Source organism: Pleuronectes platessa, chromosome 10, assembly GCF_947347685.1.
Source record: "Pleuronectes platessa chromosome 10, fPlePla1.1, whole genome shotgun sequence".
In the NCBI taxonomy this organism is placed as follows: Eukaryota; Metazoa; Chordata; class Actinopteri; order Pleuronectiformes; family Pleuronectidae; genus Pleuronectes; species Pleuronectes platessa.
In genome coordinates, this window is record NC_070635.1 from 18,179,464 (window position 1) to 18,200,534 (window position 21,071).

At 40.9% G+C, this 21,071-nt stretch overlaps 1 protein-coding gene across 1 annotated transcript in view; it reads right to left on the minus strand.

Moving 5' to 3' along the window:
* Positions 1 to 21,071, minus strand: part of LOC128449995 (CUB and sushi domain-containing protein 3) — a 209,153-nt gene that overhangs the window by 21,701 nt on the left and 166,381 nt on the right. The window contains exons 58-61 of the mRNA XM_053433387.1: positions 18,716 to 18,898; positions 14,299 to 14,475; positions 8,513 to 8,695; positions 1,119 to 1,292 (exon numbers count right to left, since the gene is read on the minus strand). Of these exons, the coding sequence (XP_053289362.1) occupies positions 1,119 to 1,292; positions 8,513 to 8,695; positions 14,299 to 14,475; positions 18,716 to 18,898 (717 nt within the window). The remainder of the gene's footprint in view (positions 1 to 1,118; positions 1,293 to 8,512; positions 8,696 to 14,298; positions 14,476 to 18,715; positions 18,899 to 21,071) is intronic.

Sequence of the window (21,071 nt, forward strand, 5' to 3'; positions counted from 1 at the left end):
TGTTTTCTATGATCATTTTTATTCACATAAAGTGTCTTTGAGTAACCTTAAAAATTCTCTTTAAAATAACTATCATTATTTCCACTAATGTGACTCCACTCACATCATCATTTTCATCATCAATATTGTAGAAACACTGAATATGGGACCAAAGGTTCAATTCCCTTTTTATTTCCTCAAAATGTAAACTGTAGCTCTGATTGATGAACTAATGATGAGACTTGTGGTCTCTATTAACAGGTAAGATGCAATACCCTTTTCGGACCTAATACTTTTGGGGGAAATGTCGTTTTTGTGACAAGAATAATATACAAAAATGCTGTGAGCAGCATTAATAATCAAATCTCTGCCGGACTGCTTCATTTTATTTGTGTCGTAATTCAGTAATCCACCTTAGCCCTGATGTTAAATCCATGACTTATTCATGAATTTCATTAATTTCATTAACTTGAGATAACCTCTAAGGGGGCAAGTGGTGTAAGAGGGCTCGCCTTGGAGGAAACAACTTCAAACTAATGTAAGGTAATGAATAAATATATGAGACATGTTGTAAAATAACTTGCAGGTATATCCCAATTAAAGATCTTTGACAAATTACTTGCTATTTCATGACTCCCCAAAAGGAAATTGTACAATATTATGTCTCTTCCTGACTGGATTATTATATCTCTTGTGGAATCCTGTTCTTCTCCATGATGCAAGCCTCAGGATACACCAGGTTTGATAATGATAAGAAAATAACCGTTTTAGCTAAATGTGCTGATGACCATGTTTCAGAAGTTGGCAGACTAGTCACCAGTGAAGTCATGTTTGAAGGAAAAAAATTGTTGGTAGAAGTAATAAATTGAGGAATATGACTCATTTATTTTGATTAAGGTCTACGTAACACAGGTGGAGATGTGGTGAGATTCTCTTGGTATTGAGTATAATGATGATATTGTGAGGAACCAAGCACTAAGGAGGATTTTCAAATGCATGGGGCTGTGCAGAGTGAGTCTGACTCTCCGGAGCTCATTTCTCATTGATCAGCTGGAGGGGCTCCATGGATAGAACCAATGAGAAATGATGCCACCTGCAGAAGGTCAAAGTCATTCTTCCTTCAGCAAATGGTGACTCACGCAAGCACTGAGGCAGGTCTCCACTCCAGGTCCCGTTGCCTGTGCAGGTGAGCACGGCAGGAAAGGACAGCTCGTAGCCAGGTAGACAGCTGTAGCTCACGCTGGTTCCCCACTCAAGCACTGAGCCCTCCAGAAGGCCGTTCGCAAAGGCTGGGGGTGTAGGACATGTCACCACTGTGGGGATAATGAGGACACAGTTAAGACAAGCTCATCAGTGTGAAGTACAAAATACATCCAGTCAAGTTCAAGTTAAAACCAGATTCTTTGGATTGTGAGGCGGAGATCAGGACGAACATGAGACCAAACCATGTCGTTGTTGACAAAAGATATAAAATGTGCAAATTATTAAAAACGATCTCCCTATAAATACCAAACTGCAGTTGTATAGTCTCTGCCAAGGGCCCAAAACATGTATTGTGAGGCCACTGTGACCTTGGATCATCCACATCTAATCAGTTAATCCATGCGTCTAAATTTGAGACATAGCTTGAGACGTTCTTAAGCTAACGCATTCACAAGGCAAACATTTTTATTGAGGTCACAGTGACCTTGACCTCTGACCTCCACATTTTATTCAGGTCATCTTTGAGACTAAGTGAATGTTTGAGCCAGATGCAATGAATGGGTGTTCCTGTCTAGTTGTTCTTCGAGTCACAGTGAATGTATGTTACAAATTTTAAGAAATGGTGATCAAGAGATGCTGCGTTCACAAGACAAAAATTTGAATTGTAAGGTCACAGTAACCGATTGGGACAAAAATGGAACGAACGGAAAGACAACCTAAAACATAATCCCTCCTGCCACTGGCTGTCGCTGGCACGGACGCATCCAAATCAATTTGACAAACAAGTCTTGGTAAATCGAAGATTATACAGAAACAAGACAGTCAATCACAAGACATTTTAAGATGAAATATTTCGACTTCAGTTCGAGGTGAAACTGGACTGACAGGATTTTGCGATTTTACATTTTCAAACCACATGTGGTGCATGTGGTTCTCCTCTGCAGCAAACATGAAGAAGATGGAGCGGAGGAATCTAAATCAGTTTCTGTGTACTGTGTTCGGCTCTTTCAGTCTTAACCAAGATGCTCGGTCTGAGAACCAAGACATGTTTGAGGCACAAAAAAAAGAAGCTTGAGTTTATTTGGTTCTATGGCCATGGACTCAAACATTATTTTCTTCCGTCTAGATCCAACGTAACCGCAACAGCCGTTGCAAATAACTCAAGGATAAAAGACTATGTTAAAGCTTATAGATAATCACTAAGATTTATGTGTATTTTCAGGGGACTGACCACATCCTGGGCCTTTACATTTCTAATCAGAAATTTTATAGAAGAGGGAGTAGCGGTGTTAATATGTATTAAACATTGCAATAAACCTGTGTTTAATCCAATAAGCAGTCATTCGCACAGGTCTTATCCTTTAACAAGATTAATCAAATATTGTTAATGTCCCAGAGCACCACAGCACTGCCTTCATTTCAGACACAGCTAAACTAAAGTTAACTTTGTCAAAACAAAATGTTTGACTTGCACGCTGTTATTTGTGCAACATTCTTATATATAGAATAGAACTGAATGAAGGCTCTCAAGCTCAGAGAGATGGTCTGGGTTTTGACTGTGTGCAATCTGTCTGCCGTTTGTATGTGGAGCATACTGAATAATTTCTGCGAGAAACGAGGGGACATCTTATGTGTGTAAGAGCCATACACTTCCTGCTCAACAAATGCAATGAATGAATGTATAATAGAGCCCAGAGTTTGTCCTGACACACTTGGGGACCCGTGGGGACACAGATGGGATATGGGTTTTAGGGATGTAAATAAATCAGCAGTTGTTTTATACCATCACTATCCTTCCCCAAACCCATCACTTCCCCAAGTCTCTTTTCTTGTTTAGGCATTCTCATGCCATCCAAGACACTTCAACAAAGATCTGCAAATTGATGTCATGGCTTGCAACGGCCCTGCAACTGTCTGGCAAAATCAGACACTTACTTTACAAATCCAGTTACTTATACTGTCACGTTAACAACTAGTTCACAAGTTAAGGTTTATTCTTCTGTCAGCACAAAAACATCGTCGTTTTCACTTGCAAAATACAAGAAAAAATATACAGGCTGCAGTGTGAAGACTAGCTCCAGGAATCTTTGGGGAAAAAACCATGAACAGAGACAAACTCATCATTATAAGCACACAGACAGAGCTGAGGCAGACAGGAAATTACCGGACCACTGGACATTTCTTCGACTGTCTTCCTCCCACCAGCCTAGATTTGCTTCAAGCCAAACACCGTGCACAGTGACCTCTTCTAGCACCAACGCTGCATCGAAACAACTTGGCACATACTGCATGCCAGAAGTCATCATGCTGACTTTAAGCCTCGATAAAGACTACAGCAGGTCATTTCACTTTCATTGGTTTGTTATTTGTTCCTGGAGACGAATTCACACACCTGCTGTGGTGTTTGGCAGGACAGAAAACCAGCATACAATACATGAATGAATAGTTCTGTGTAGTTAAGTGGTTCATGCTTCATCTTTAGTCAGTTCACTTTATATAGTTTATTTAGTGGCAAGGTTTCAAAGATGGTTTCCGGTTTAATAATGTCCTTAAATGAAATGGAATGGAAATATATGGAAATAAAATGAATATATATATGTTTTCAAATGTTCTCTGCAAATTGAATTACTGTATCGCTGAGTCCACATCTACAATTAAATAAACGCAAAATCAGATTTTTTTATATCGAATCGCAAAGATTAAGTTGGCTACACATATAGCACAAAGGTATTACAAGACAATAAAAAGCCTACTTCATCCAAACATTGTGTATACCTGCTTATCCTTTAGGGATTGCTTGGAGTCTGAAATTGGACCAGATGAAAAGGCAGCCAATCACAGAGCCAACATACTGAGACAACCATTCAAACTCTCATACGCATCTCCGGTCCATTTAGAGTCTCCAATTAACTTACACCGAAACATTGCAAGTCTTTGGGGTATGTGAAGAAGTCGCATTACCCGGAGAAAACCCACACAGGCAGCACTAAACACTGCACCACCCCATAATTTAGACATTACATCTTAAACTCTAAAAAAGAAAAAGTCTGGAAAAATGACACCACGTGCACTGGCTGGATTATAGATTCTGTCCTTCTCACAAACTGGATTTCAGTTCTACTTGGAAAATTCTGAGAGCATATAGGCTCCTGACCATAGGCTGTATATATTCCTGACCAGCTGCATAAAGCTTTTTGAATATATGGCAGATTTGAAAATTGGCACGCTTCAAATAAAAAGTTTAATAAAGTCAAAATATATAGTAGGCCAAAGATCGACAACTTTCTTGGCAAATCACATTTAGTTAATGTATTTTTTTTTAGGCAGGAAGAAATTATAGTATATGTGGAGCAGGCCACTGAGGGATATTACATATCTCCAAATTTTTTCCTCAAAGGGGAAACATTCTTTTGTTCTCGTTTGGCAGGAGATGCACAAAGATTTCCATATAGATGTTTTGCAGCATTATACAGTTTACATATGCTTTATAAATATGCTATATTTGGAGAGATATTTAGGCCGCAATGAATGTGAATAAAAGTTATAAGCAACACCGGACTGTTGGTATAATCTGTTTTTCAATGTTTTGTTTAGTAATATAATTTGTTTCTAAAGTTCTCAAAGAGAAACAAGTTCACTTGAAATTGTTTCCCTTTGATGTAAATGAATTTGTAAACTTTGACAATTGGGATTTAGGATTTCCATGTTGTTGCTCGGGAGCGCTACAAAAAAAGAAAGATACTTCATTCTGAATTACCTCACTAAAATACCCAGTTGGATTCTGTGAAGTCGAAAGTTGGTTGGAGTGTTTATATGTATCTTACTGAAGTATGTCTCGGAGAGATGGACAGACGGAGGGACGATACGTGAGTAACCATAGGAATGGATTGCCTCTGAAAGTACTTAAAAATAGGGAACACAAATAATAATTATAAAAAAGACGTGAGTGGCAGGCAGAACAGAATGGGAAGCAGAGAGTGTCCCCATTTTCCTAAGTAGTTCTAAGAAGCATTAGCAGTTCTTAGCTGAACACGCCAAACCCGGGATTCAAACTCAATCCTTGCTGGGCAAGGCTTATGATGTGTCATCAGCAGCACCACACACAAATGCTGCGGCTAGCACTGATTCACAAGCATTAAGTGCAAAATTATGCACAGTCGGCACATGTAAAACCTTTCTCTCTCTCGGTCTCAAATTCTCTCTCTCCGCCTTTCCATCTCTCGCTTCCTTCTTCCCGTCTTATACCCTCCCTCCCTGGAATATCTCCTCACATCCCAGCGGCACATCGTCTAAATCTATGAGAAGATGACAGATGTCCCACATCATGATCATTTCAAATAGCTCACCCTGCCTGAATCGCTGCACCTTCAACTTAAAACCAATTATGCAAGAGAAAAAGCCAACAAATCGTATTGGATGAGGCATTGTTTTCAGTTGCAAGAAAATAGATATTTTCACAGCCCTTTTTGGAGACCTCTTGCTGCGTAGGCTGTCAGTGAGAGACGTGATGAAAAAGCTATGATTACCAGCAAGCTGCTCTGTGCTTGTCCCAGATAGTCTTAGAAAGAGACAGAGGGAGAGGAGCAGCAGCGACATGGAGAAAATAAACCATAAAACATACAGAGTGCATTTCTCCATAATAACACATCAACACTAGCCTGGATGCCAGACGAACTTAGCCCCGCCCACAACATTTTTGGTCGGGCAGTTCGGTCTGGAGTCGCTCCATTGGGAAAAAATGATGGCCCGACCGGGCCAATCAGATTGTCAGGGCGGGCTTTATACGATGATTGACAGATGATCAACGTAATCAACCACGTCATCACAGTGCCCTCGGGTTGAATTCGTTTTCAACAAACATGCCTGCCGCTGGCGAGCTGAGATGTGTAGATGCTGCCATTGAGTCTGTTTTAGAAGACATCGACAGCGCATTCATTTTGAAAGAGGAACACAGAACGTGGAGGCGACGCCAAAGCACCGCGCTAATCCCTATCGCCCCGGCGCTTGGCTGTTCCCACCGGACACTGAAGCGACGCTGAACTGCCGGGCAGCGCTAATAATATCACCCGTTGATCCAGTAGATCGCTGCACGGCTTTGTGCCAGTCACACCGGAGGCTGAAGCACCACGCTGCGCCAAGGCTGCCTCGCGGTGCTTCAGCCTCCGGTGTGACCGGCACAAAGTTTTAACATGGGAGTGGATGGGAGCCAGCTGTTATTTAAGGCTTGGCGCTGCGCTGAAGCGTCCGGTGTGAACCCAGTAAATAACTCACAATGCGTTGCTTAGCATACGTCACATACTACGTTGCTCTGATTGGTTGTAGGTAACCAATTGAGCGAAGAGGAATTTTACTTCCTGGTCAGTTGAAACACGCCCCATAATTTTTTCCCAATGGAGCGACTCCAGACCGAACTGCCCGACCAAAAATGTTGTGGGCGGGGCTAAGTTCGTCTGGCATCCAGGCTACATCAACACACTAAGGAGTGGCAAAATTAATATAGAGCAACATCCTAGTAATCAACTCTTATCTTGCCTTTTTTAAATTTGTTTAGCAAAATGAAAAAAATAAGATGAGAGCGGCGCAGAGAGTGAGAGGAGGCAGGGGGGGACCCTCTGGCTCGCTGTCTGCTGCATACAGGTCAGCACAAGCTGACAGCACTCAGCAGCAGTGGAGGTGGGAGCCAGGGTGAGGAAGGTGTGTGTATGTATGCATGAGAGAGACAGTTGTGTAATTGAATGCCTCCAAGTGACTGTATGCATGCACAGTGGTGTGTGTCATGAGGGAGGTTAAGCTCTAGGGTTTCACTTCACCACACCATCGTCATCGAGCATAGCTGCAGTGAGCCTGAGCTGTTGCCGTATCTGTCAAGGGTTAGAGCTCGGAGATTAGGAGCTACACACTCTTTAATACACACATGTGAGCACGCATACACCCTCGCTCTCTCTGTTCACTTAAAGTACCCCGGGTAAACAGACCTTTATTTCCTCCAACAGCTTCAACACACCACAGACCACGTTAATAGTGAAACACAGCCATGAAATATTACAAATCAGTGTCAGTTCGGATGTTGTAAACGTCTAGGCGAGGTCATGCAGGGAGCCTGAGGAGGGTAGAAAGTGTAAGGCTCCCAGGTGAGGAATGGCAGTAGTACAGAAACATAACAGCATTGTGTACACTGAGTATATCTAGAAACAAAAACAGCCATAAGAGGTAAAAAAGATCATTGGGCTCTATCTTGTTTCCTGATACTCATTCCCTCTCGAAGAATTTGTCCACGTTCTTGATTTAACATAATTTTTTTTGGGGCTTTCAATTACTTGTATTTGTATTTTTCCCCAACCTGCGACATTTGTCTGCCTGCATGTCTCTCGCGCCTCTTTTTCTCTCACATTTCATTTGTCCTTTCCCAAATCTCAAGAGGCGAATCGGAACGCCAGCTCGCTACGCTGTAACTGAGACGGCAGCCTGGGAACAGTTCCTAAGCAACAATGAGCCACCGTTTGCCTCGTGGGCTTTTCCCTTTTCCCGGTGTACTTTTGAACTGTTCACTGCACAAGTTAATCTTCCCTGCAATACTCACTTTTGGGTGTCTACGGCAGACATGCTAATCTCTGCCTCCACTCGAGCGTCATAAATCATTGAGTGATGTATTGCTGATGGGCGTACAACGGCTAAGTCCTCTTGGTGGATTTTCGAACTTTGATGTTAATCAAGCCCATAGAGGGCGCGCAAACTTTTACAGAGGGAGGCAGCCAATGATTAACTGTTGGAGCACAATTAGAAGGACCCTTGTTGTGATGAAGAGGACTTGTTAGCCATCCATCATCAGGTTTCAGGGGAACTTTTAGCCTTGGAGCCCTGCCATCACAGGTGCAACTTGAGATGCAGGTGGGGAGAAATCACTGTCTCTTATCAAGGACCTGGTAAAGTATAGTTTTACTTGTGTAATGTAGGGAAGCAGAGGATACCATTTTGAAAAATTGCTTGCAGTGTTTGTGGGTATGCATGTAAACATACAAACCTATACAGAATGTGCATGAGTGTCTGTGTCCGTCTTGCATCCAGTGTAATATATCATAGTGACTTCCCTTATCAGCGGACTGAAGTGAACAATATGACGCTATCTGACCACATTGGGAGTCCCGTGTCACCTTGCTTGCTAATCTCATTAGATCTCAGGGTGTAAGCATGTACCTTGTATTGTATGTGACAGTGCTAGCATACCAAGGTTGCGACAGCCAGTTCTGATGGTTATCAAGGTTGACTGACTGCGGCATGTGTGCGACGCAGCGTACGTGGGGGGGGGGGGGGTTACATTTGTGTGCGGTACCTTTGCATACTGGCATGGTGCCACTCCAGGTGCCATTGTTGGTGCAGGTCCTTGTGACAGTGCTGTCCCCATCGATCATCACGAAACCCGGCTGACACACGAACGTCGCGTTCTGGCCCACGGTGATGTCGTCACCAAACCTGAGTCCATTCGCTGGAATACCAGGGTCGCCACAGGTGATCACTGAAATTAAATTGCAATACAAAATATTCCCTGCATTAAAAATGTATCAGTTCATCACAACAGTGTTGATGTAATTATTCATTATGCATCCTGAAGAAAGAGTGCTGAGGGTTTATGATGTGACCACAGGGGAGGTCCTGCTTTGTCCACAAGATTTTCCATTTTTATCTTTATCTTGCAAAGTTGCTGGTGGTTTCCTAATCCTCCATTTATTAACTTATGTCATCATATGCTTTGGGCAAAAAGAGTAGGTAGGGCTCATGAAGATTAATAATGATCTTCTCAGCCTTGATAATCAAAAGTTTGAGCTAAATGCAGTTGTGCAAAATGAAAACGTTAGCCTTGACCCATAATATTTCACTAGTTAGTTTTCGACTACAACAAGCTACTGTTGCACAAATTTAGTCTAAGCTTCAAGAAATGAATTCAACATTGACGTTTGTGTATTTCAGTCAGGATTTCACCTAACTGTTGTGGCACACACACTCACTCACTAACACGGTGACAGCGGACACATCTGTAGACTCAGACTGGGTCAAAACAACATCATTTGGTCTTACTAACACGGATGATGAGTTAAATAATAATTTGAATGTGCAAGTGGAGCGTGGAAGTGAGATCTGATCCCAAGTGGTAACACCAGACATATTCAGGAAGCAGGTTGATGCCAGGTGTGAACAGACGTACTCGACACTGGCCACTTGTGATCGGATCTCTAAGGATGGATGTTAAACACCAGGCGTGTGCGGGGCCATCGTCCATGTGAAAAATTGTAATTACAACAGAAACCGACTTTTGGAAAGCCACGATGTGTCTGACTTTTCCCAACGTAATACACAAGTGCTTGAAAACCAAACACAGATGCTGTATCTTAGCCGGAGTCAGTTGTTTAAGATGTGAATTTGTTGATGCACAGTATTTTTAGCTGTCACTCAAACAACTCTGTAATCATACAGCTGTCTTTTTATATCCTACAAGAAGAAGGCTCAAGTTGTAAACATGAGAGTATTTGCCATCTCTACAATCTCTCCCATATACGTAGAGTGGCATTTCCACAATTTTTTTTTTTTACTGAAAAATCTGAATTTAAGCTTTACGACATTGAATTGGATTTCAACAAGGTGACTTTATTCTACATGTCTGATTTAGTTAAGATTCAGGCAACAAAGACTGAATATATTTCATTATATTATTATAGTGACTCTCTAAAATATGTGGAGCACAGTATTTCCAACAATTTGGGCAATTTTAAAAGGCGTAAATATTGTTATTGTTCAAAATTATTCAAAAAATATGTTATAAAGCATCTGAGTGTAGTACGGGAACATTTGTTAAGTTGAATGACTAAACCAAATATCGGGATAAAATTATTTTCACTGGACAGCAATGACATAAACATAACTGGTCAATGTGCACCTTTGAATCCTCCATACAAAGATAAACTGTGAGGCAGAAATGCTTGTGGGGTTATGTTGCAGCAACCTGATGCTGCTGGTGCATAATTCAATCAAGATAACAACAATGGATCTTCATGCACACAAGCACAGTGCCATTACGCATGCGGGGCATGTTGCTCAGTTATGTGAAGATAAGAAATATCCAGTGAAGTTGAAGATACAGCTGTTAGCATATTAGCCTTTGACTGAGCACTCAAAGCGTAATCACACAGCATCTGTTGTACTATGCCCCTGACAGTGTGAGGACGGCTGTAATGTCATAGTAATACTAATAGTAATAACTATGCTTTATTAACATATTTCAAACACAAATGACAAACAATGCTAAACAATCAAGGAATAGTGACCCAAACACATATTCCCTTTTTAAATCTTGAAGCATTGATTTCGTTTTATATAACTCAAGAGTAGGGTCGCTGAACAATGTCATTTTTGTCCCCTCTCTTCTGCTTATTCTTGGCTTCTTCTCGTGGCAAGATTTGACCAGAGTGAACAGAGGACTGTGTGTTGGCCATACAACAATGTCAGGTCTTAACCTAATGCTATCTCTGATGAATATTTAAGTTGCCAGACTCAATTTGATCTAGTTTTTAATAGCCGTTGTTTCATCTTTCAGTATTAATTTGTGATTACTGATTATAAAACCTTCCCTGACTTGTTCACCTTAATGTAAGAAGCCAGTTTGATGCATGTGGCTGTTCCTGCAAACGCCTCCTCTCTTAAATTAATATCTGTTTGTTTATTTTCATTTGCCGCCAAGGACCTCAACAAATTGGCACATTTATCATCGCTGGGTGAAACTAACCATGTATCCTGACAAAACACGTATGAGAGCTGCTAATTCTCAGCAACAAGACAACATGCTGGGTCCACTGGCAGTTTGTTCATGCTTGTTCCAATAATAAATCTCATTCTCCTAGATGCATCTATTCTTAAAACCCCCACATAACTTCAGGCAGCGACAGAAAACACAGACAGGTAGGTAAACAGTGACAGATGAGAGAGTACCCTGCAGAAAATGTGGGGAAATTCAAGGGTAATTCTGAAAGCTTGACGTTTTTTCTTTATTTGGCTGATTTCCACATCATATCATCTGCAGAGATTCCTGAACCCAGTATCCGCTATTATCAATGAGTTTGAAACAGTTCTATCTGATGTGTGTTATAGAAAAATTCATGATGTAGGACTCTGTGGCTTTTATTTCCACTTCTCCATACGTACTGTTGCCCACTGGGAGGTAATGTTCTTCTTGAAAGTACTTTCATTCTTTACAAAAATGAAAGTTTTCTTTTCACCTGCATGTTGGATGTTTAAGTCATGAAAACTTTTCTCAGCGTGAAATATTTGATTCAAACTTTTTAAAGTAAAAAAACACTGGTAGACTGGGACTAATCTTCTACTATTCAAATTGGTTTCTGAATATATTGGATGAAAAAGAAGCGGTGCTTAGACTTGAATAGTCCCAACATACCGGTGTTTAGCAGTGTTTACAGAACTTAGAAGTCCAGCATTTGTATCATGTTATATATAAATAAATGATTGACTCTAACCCCAATACTCCAAATAGGAATACACATATTTTACAATGCTCTCAGTAAACATAATGCTGCAGTAACACTGGATTATTAGTCATATATCTCATAGCCTCGAGAAAAAACCTTATAATTTTCTATGTTTGTCTTTTAGTGTTAGAATCATCTTAAATTATCATCAGGATGCATTCAGTGTATTAAAACTGTTATATAAATAAAGTTTATTCACCAATAAATGATGATGATGGGAAACAGCAGCTGTCCTGCGGTCTCAGCAGCCAAGTATTTGCACAGTATGTGTGTATGTGCATTTCTGTTGAGAGTACACTGGTGTTTGTATCGGATGCAATGTATGTCCTCAACTCCTTTGGAATCTGAGCCACCAAAATTAAACTGAAACACATTATGTTGAATTAAGCATGATGTATCTCACATATCCAGAAGCAGCTGGCATGAATAAAAGACAGCTGATAAAATGTTTCCACCGAAAACATCTTGCTATAATGTGGAGAATTGAGCTAGTAGTTCAATGCAAATGTTTACAAGTGCCTGTCTGTATCAGTAAAAGTGGAAAACCCAGCCAGTCAGCACAATGTAGAAAAGCTGAAGGCTGTTGACTTCAACAACTCAACTTAAGAGTAGAGCTTTTTCATTCGGCAAATAGACTGGCTCTAAAGAAAACAGGTTACTGGGAGAAAGCAGTAAGGGCATGAAATCAGAGGAGTTTACACACACTGCAATAACCTGCTTCCAGTAAAACCGAAGGCTCTTCTTTTCCCCTAACTGCGTTTTCTGAACCATACTAAAATATTGTTGGTATTTTTGTGGCATATGGTGCTGCATCATGAAGAGCTGTTCCCCCTGTTTTGGAGGACTTACAGTTATAGCAGAGATCAGGATCTGTAGTGTGCAAACAGACCAGTACGTACTTCAGCTACATTTCTAGTGAGACTTATATCAGATGGAAGCACATAGAGATTTAAATGATGCTCATGAATCAGGTTACTGCAGAAATGTGACTGTAACCTGGTTAGTTCTGAATCTTTTAATAAGCATTTTGCTCTGATGTCTTCATTTAATTAAATCCCCTTCAGCAGATTTACACGGAGAATCCTGCTCTACTGTGTTGGCATTTAATCTCAGGGTTAGGAGGAGAGAGGTGGAGAATGCTATAAACAGCAGATAAAAACCAACAGGATCATGGCATGTATAAGGCAAATAGTCTCCCGGAATAATCTGTGTTTACTATTTATTTCTAAAAGTGCTTTATGACTACCTTACACTCCACTGAACAAGTCTCCTCTCTAATGCTCCTCAGATGATTCCCTAATTCCTTAACTTGCTCTATAAATTTAATTTATCAATCATCAAGACTGTTCAAATAAAACTAAAGGAACTTTTCTGTCTCACCTTCAGAATGTTGAGCGACTTTGATTTGGTCACCTACATGATCGATAATCCATGAACCGTGAAATTGATTGCCTCCTTAATGAAGGAACACTCAGCCAATTTTTGCATCGTAAGTGTTGATGTCCCTGAATTTGAGCACTAAAAAATGTACGCGAAGTGATAGCATACAGGAGAATAACAATAATCAGTGGGGTGATAAGCTGGCTTCAATGTGGGGGAAAGGGGACAAGGAAGCTATTCCACCTTTCTGCGTGTTTGGTCATTATTTTTCAATGCAATTTTCACTTTCCTCTCCTGCGCCCTCGGTGTGTGTGTCTCCACAGAGGCCCATTTCATTCCAAAATTGAAAATCCTACCAATAGGATTCATCTTTTCTTGTGACTCAATAAAAGGAACGAGGAAGAGAGAATGTGATGATTTTCAGAGAGAAGGACAATGTGTGTAATTGAGTTTGATAGTCATCCTGGTGCAAACTGAATATAGATTGGCATACTTCTTAATTACTGCAAGGATCATTTGCTGAGGCCCAGACAATAAAAAAAAAGAAGAAAAACTACCTGACAGTTGTGAAGATTTATGTGCCTTATGAAATCTTATATCCTTTCTGAGCACCTTCGTTAATCACTTAAAGCGCCTCCTTTTGGAAGAAATGGGGAAGAAAATCATCTTCATTCTTTCCTGTCTCGTCATAAATCTTTTCAGGGATGTTTATCTGCACTTCAGTGTAAATTATTACATATGTTAGTTTGTCTCGGAAGGTATAATAGAGAACAGAACAATGGCTGATTTATTGTACTAACAAACTTAGTGTGACTGATATGCTTGGCCATGTGTAACTGGTCAGTAGAGGTTCATTATCAAGATAACACATTGATTATTTTTAGATGCACCCATGGGAGATCTCAATCTTAGTCTGTTTTTATACTTATTTTTGTTGGTTTATTTCATAAAACGATCAATTCTGTGACTGTTGTGTGACTCTCTATTCAAAGCAATGGTATACTTGTCCAATGAATGCATCTCCCTGCATTGGCATTGATCATTTTCTTTGACTTGAGGAGACAATGCATTTATTTTCTCTTCCTCTGCATAACTCTAAATTTTCTGAATTTCCCACAGGATTAATACAGTATCCATCTATCTACATATCTAACTCTGTCACAACTCTGACCTCACCTCACATTCCTGTGCATAGAAAACTCACTTGTACAGTTTGGAGCTGTGCCAGACCACGTGCCATTTGCCAGACACTGGCGTGTGGGTGACCCACTGAGGAAATAGCCTTCCATACAAGAATACACGATGGAGTGGGAGAAGGTTGTGCCATCCACGCGAGAGATACGGCCATGAGCAGGTGTACCTGGGTTCCCACAGTGCACCGCTGCAAAACAGGGGAAAAGAAAGGAGATGAAGGTCAGAGGTATAAAATAGTAATGCACTCTCTATTTTTCATATCAATGTTTCACAGTCTGAGGGTTGGGACCCCCCCCTCCCCCCGAGGCGGCGAACAAGATGACTTTGGAAAGTCAAACACATTTGAGAAAATGTATTCCTAACATGTGAATAGTAATATTTATTTGTGAAATAATTGCTGTTTTGCATTTGACTTGACAAATATTTGTTGTCTATGGTCAGATAAGCACTCATGTGGAACAGTTTGAAAAGGGGCAGAGAGAATTTATTGTCTTATGTCAGAGTTCCCATTAAGTGTGTGTGTGTGTGTGCTTCACATCGCATAACAAGCAGTGATACACTAATCTGCACGGCATCACGGCTTTATTAAGAGACGCTAACGAGCAAAGGTGGTGCAGTGCCTTGTTACACTGTGTGTGATGTCTCATCAGAAAATAAAGTGCAGTTTGTCTATTTTCAAGTTTGATGGTAGATCAATGGAAAGGACATTTAGTGCTGACTATGAACAAAAAGAGGATTATGGAATTAATGTGACATTTTGCAGCTGTGGACTAAAGTCCCTTCAAATTGTATCAACTATTGAACAGATGCAAAAAGATGACTGAGTATTAGGGTTTAAGAAAAATAATTCAGAGATTTAGATAAACAACTGTGAGAAATAAGTCACAATTTAAGCAATGAGTCATTTTACATCAGAGTGAATATCAGAAGATCAGCCTGTTTCCTGCTTTATAATGAGGAATATGAGGGATCTTGTCAAATTATACTTTAGCACATTGAGCAAATAATACAATTCTAAATATTTTGGCATATCAGCACTACATTATCATAAGTGTCATGACATTCATAATGTCAGTATTCCAAAGAAAGAACCAAATGTATTGATGAAGGAGGTTGCCTCTTTTGTGGAGGAATAAATGTTTGAGGTGCTCCATGTGTGTCATTGGTTACATCTGCGGGATGTTCAAAATCTTTTTTAAAGTTTTATAATGAGAATTTTCAAGATTTTGGATCCAGAGGGAGTGAAACTCCGGCTTTAATTTTTTTTTCTTGTAATATTACACTTTTTCTTTGTAAAATAAAAGGGTTATTCTCGAATCTATGATTATTTTGTCATGACAAAACATTAAATAACTGTTACTGACTTTGCACATTATGATTTATCACTTCATACAGTTTAAAGCACAAGCTGAGCTCAGACTCAGGGGCTTCATTTGATGCAAAGTGTTGCTTTATATGTGCAATCCCTCGGGGGTGGGGGGGGTCGTGTCTCTGTAGAGCACTGTGGGCTTGGGCCTTTTACACTGAGATATCCTTAACAGCCTTTCCAGAATATGTCAACTAAATTGTGTCCCTGAAGAGGTGAGAGAGAAGAATATATTTCATGTTCTTTGCGTTTACTCTGAATCATAATGTCTCATTATGAAACTCATTTGCTCTTTCAATCACCTAATTGCCTGGAAAATCTGAAGTTGTGATTCTTGTCAGAAACAGACATGTCGTAGGTGCAGTTATGATTTCTCAATTACCCCCCCCCCCCCCCCCCCTCCCCCACACACACTAACACACCCACACCCACACCCACACACACCCACACACACACAGACAGCGGGGCAAGTACATCACCCACACACACAAGGACATGTACACACTTTCCCAAAATAAAGTATGGTCACCTTTTTGGCTTCCTCTTGTAATAATTCAAGACAGACATGGTGACAGAAACACAAAAAAGACCTTGATGGCACTGTGAGATGGATATTAAGCTGAATATCCATAGTTACTGTTCTCCAGAGGCTGTAAAAGGTTGTGGATAACGGATGGATGGGCTTTAACATTAGACAGGCCTTTAGATCACAGACAGGCAGTGTTGAAACTCGTTCAGGCCTCAGTGAATTCATGCCCCCATCCTCTTGAGGTGAAGGGATGGCTAAAACCATCTTTAAATCAGGGGTTCAGTGGGGAGATGGAGAGATAAAAGGTGGTAAATGTGGAGCAAAAAGTTGGGGAGGGAAGAAAGGGCTCAACTGTAGAGAAAGGAGGGACAGAGGGAGGAGTGGAGAGGGATGGAAAAACAGCCGGACAACACGATTGAGATGGACAGCAATCAGGGGAGAAGCGAGAGAGAAAAAGGCTGACATCAGGGGAAATGAAGGATAAAGAGAGAGGAAGAAAAAAGTGGGAAGAACAAGAGCGATGAAATGAAAGACGTATACACAGAGGATAATTCAGAAGGCCGGTGCATCGCCCAATCATATTAAGAATGACACTGGTACCCTGCCAAGCTGGTGGACAGTAGGTAGAGGGGAGAAGCAGCCTCAATAACTGGTTGACCCCTGAGGGTAATTTATGCAAGATTTAGAGCTGCTGTTGTGTGAACTAATATCTTCAAAATCCACATCATTCTTTTATCACAATCCAAAATGAACTTGACTTTAGGTCTCTAGAATTACTTTTTGTTGTATTAGGGAAGCTTGCCACAGTTCCATGTGCTGCAGGAAATACCACACTACTGCAGTAAGATATGGATCCATCTGGTGCAATACTCTGTGAGCCTTTTGCAACCGTTTGTGTGTGTGGGTGTGGAAACACATGAGCATGTGTCTCACAGCCCTGCATGCTGCAATGTTGTGATCGCAAAAGTTGAGGAAAAGTAGATTCAATCCCTGTACAATGTGCCAGTCATAGTGGCATGAGCAGAATACTGAAACCATAACTCAGGCTGGGATTTGAATCCGTTCGAAGCCACCTTCATGCACCAGTGCACAAAATTTTTGGGCTACCCTTATTTGTTGCATCTTTATGCTATATGTAAAAAAACATATATTTTACCACTAACCTTAGCTGTAAAGGAAGTTATACAGACAAGATGCAAACTCGTGCGAATGACTTACCATGAGAAAGGAGGCTACATGAGTTATATTGTCACAGAAGAAACAATTTAATTATATTATGTTAAATAGTTAATAAAACATTAGGGGAATGGCAGTAGTCAAACAATAATAAGTCTCTGGTTATAACATTTTTCTGACCACTAAATGAAAAAGGATAATTATTATCATTGATGAACATTAACCGGCAAAGTCAATGTGGAAACACTAGCAGGGACAGCGAGCCGGCAGCAACTTTGTGGACACACACGCCTGCCAGCTGCAAGATGACGTGTGTGACGCTAACATCTCATATTTACCAAGAGAAATGTATTCTAAAGACCAAGCTATTCCCTGATGTTCGGCATGAAATTGTTTTGTGCACAGTGCATGCAACATCGTGGTGGCAAACAAACGAAAATGAAAGTCATCGCTTGACAAACACTTTCCCATGTTTGTCAAAAAAAGCTGTTTAAGAATAAAATCTTTCAAACCATTTTGAGCATGGCGTGAAAGCTTTATTCAGAGTGTCAGGTTGGATGTGGAATGAAATCAGAGAGGAAGAGCATGTGTGTGTGAAAGAGGACACAGAGATCAAAATAATTTAAAATATCTTGTCAAGGACAGGCTTCTGTGAAGTGGGAGAATTAACAAATTATTAATGAAGCGCACAGAATAAAAGCTGAAAAAATAATGCAGCATGCATTTACATTTTTTAGAAAAGCAGTTCTCAAATTCATTTTAGGTTACAATAAGCCAGACAAAAACCCAGGAAATACTGGAGAGACTGATCTGTGCACTGACGGAGTATTTCAGTAATAAAATGTTGGTCTTCTATAACTTTGGTGAATGAAGAGATCTTGTCCTGATTTTTAATTTCATGTGCGGACTCAACGCCAAAAATTCTGGATTCCTTCCTATAATGCAGCTCAGGAGGAAAATACCCACGTCTTTCAAACTAGTCTCCAAGCTCAAGCCGAAATAGCTCAGGTTTACTTTATCAGCATTTTACGCAAAACTGCGCCTGAATACAATGTTCTGAAAATGTTTCTAAATAAGGTTTACAATTGAAAATATCTTGTCAAAGAATAAGAAAATAAGACTCGACGAAGCTTTCAGTGAGAGCTTTCGGTTCTGCAACGTCTAAGAATCAGGCTGTGCTCATTCAGTGCAAAAAAAACAATTGAGAACTGATACCCAACCCTAAAGTAAGAACATATTCCCTTGTAAAACTGTGGTACTTTCCAATGTGTATGTGTATGTGTGTAGTTCAGTTTCACTTCTTTCCTACGGTTTTCATACATAACATCACAGAGACTTTTTAAACTTCCCCCTTACGTTTGCAGAAAGGCTGTCGGCCTGACCAGGTCCCGTTGGGGAAGCAGATCCTCTCTGCCGAGCCGTACAGTGTGTTTCCCACTGCGCAGGTGAAGCGCACCTTGCTGCGGACTTTGAAATTCCCCGCTTCCCTGCTGGCGTGGGCAGGCGTGCCGGGATCTCCACAGGCGCCCCCCGAGTCGCCTGCGAGGGGAGATAACCAGACATGGATCAATGGAAACAAGAGAGCAAAGATGGCATCCACTTTAACTGTCAAAGTGTAAGTTCACAAGTTGGTGTGGCAGAGAATAACAAGACAGTGTTTGTGTCTGTCAAGCAGGGAGACAATACAGAGAGGGCTTAGTCTCAAACTGTACGTCTCTTGAATCCTCCGGGAAGCAACTATAAAACACACAATGCACCAGTGAGCAGTTGTCACCAGGCCAACAACCTGAAGGACCAATGCTTTTCGCTGCTTTGACACCAGGAGCTTTGTGTCCATAAAAGCAGCGGGACCAGCATTAAAAGGCAACCAGCTGTGGTTATGAGAAATGATGAATACAGTTTGACCTCCGAAGCTGAATGCGTTTTCATTATCCTGAAGTATCCCCCCTGCCTTTTGTTCTGTGGAGGAACATACAGTACTCTCAGTGTCATGCACCACCAATCTTGCACGACCGCAAATTAATACAAAAAAGAAGAACGCTGTTTCTACTGTTGATTCTGCTCTCGCTGCGATCTCCAGCGGGTGATACAAGATGGGTAGTGAGTCATAGGAAATGAGAGGGAGATGACAGGTATGGAGTCAGGAAAGTGCCGTGCCTACTGAAAGTTTGATGTTGTAATGAACAGCAAGCTTTGTGGTGTGTAGGTTAGAATTGAGTCCAGGGTGTGGAGTGGTTTTTAGTTTTGCATTCACGGGGGGGGGGGGGACATCCTCAGACAGAAGGGAAAATAAAGCTCATAACACACACAACACCAACCAATACTTCATCTGCGGCTGTTTCAGCTCTATCACAGAAATGAAACCAGTGAAAGGGAGGAAAGAAAAAAATTTAAATCAAAATGTTGGGCTTCAAAAGACAGTATCACAGACAGACAGATTTATTAATACATCGAGTGATGGAGTTATCTAATCTAGTGTTGTGCTCGTCTTTACAGCTACGTATGTGTCATCTCTTTGTGGAGGATCTGTGTTTTATTGGATTTGAGATCCTGTTCTCTGAGCTGTGCACACACCCTGTGTATCATCCCCCGTATGTCTGCAGCTCTCTGTCTACAGAGCAGCAAACAGCTGCAGTAATACTCAACTTGTTGACAAAGCCCTGCTGCACAAACACCTAGCTCATATCTTCAACACACATTCCACTGCTCGCATGTGCACAAGCTGGATTTGTCAGGTCAGGGGCTCGCAGCTGGAGATGACAAGTTTGTGCGTGACTGGGGTTAGCAATGAGTGGATGTGTGCCTGTGTGTGTTGCCTTCTACCTTTATACATGTGTGTGTGTTTCTGTAAGAGAGCGCACTTGCATGTGAGTGTTTGTGCGTCTCGCTGCTTGGCTGTGCATGTACCTGCATACCTTAGTGCATGTTAGGCATATATACTTATTTGTTGCCCGGGTGTGTGCATGTATGCGTGCGTGTGTCTCACAGCAGCTGCCGGTACTTCGTTAGTCTCCTTCGGTTAGGTGAGGCGGCCCAGCTCGGCATGCACCGTGACAGCTATAATCTCACTAATTGGGATGGCAGTGGATTTGGTTTGAATCAGAGTTAATGTCCGTTCACCAGGCTGCCTTTGTGAGGAAATAATAAGGCCTTCAACTCAGTCATGCAACAGATGAGGACAAAAGGGGAATGGCTTGGCAAGCAGTTTTAAGCCCCCTCTTACTAATTAACAAGGGAGGACAGATGAGAGGAAGGATAGATGCATGGATGAGAACTGTCGTTGATGCTGGGCTGCACTTCTAAAAAATTCAAAGCACGGATGATGTCGTTGCTATTGGTGATAAAATACAAATGAAAATCTTTGTGTGCCATTTTAATAATCTCTCCTGCTAAGCTGCATAAAAGCTATGCAGCAACATTGCAAAATAACATTATGATTGCTGGAAAAGCAAAAAATAAGCTTAGACCAATGGCTATGATAAAGACGATTTTCAAAAGAGAATTTAAACGTACTTTCCAGAGATATCATTTATTTTCTTAACTATGCAGCACTAATTGCATCGTTTCAGAAGGTTTCGTTAATGTTCCTGTGAAAACTAGGTGTGAAAATGTAGACTGTATAAATTTAAAACTTAAAACCATTTAATACATTGAAACTTTGGCTCCTGTAAGGGACAACCGAGTTGTTCTAAATATGAAACAGGTGTTAACA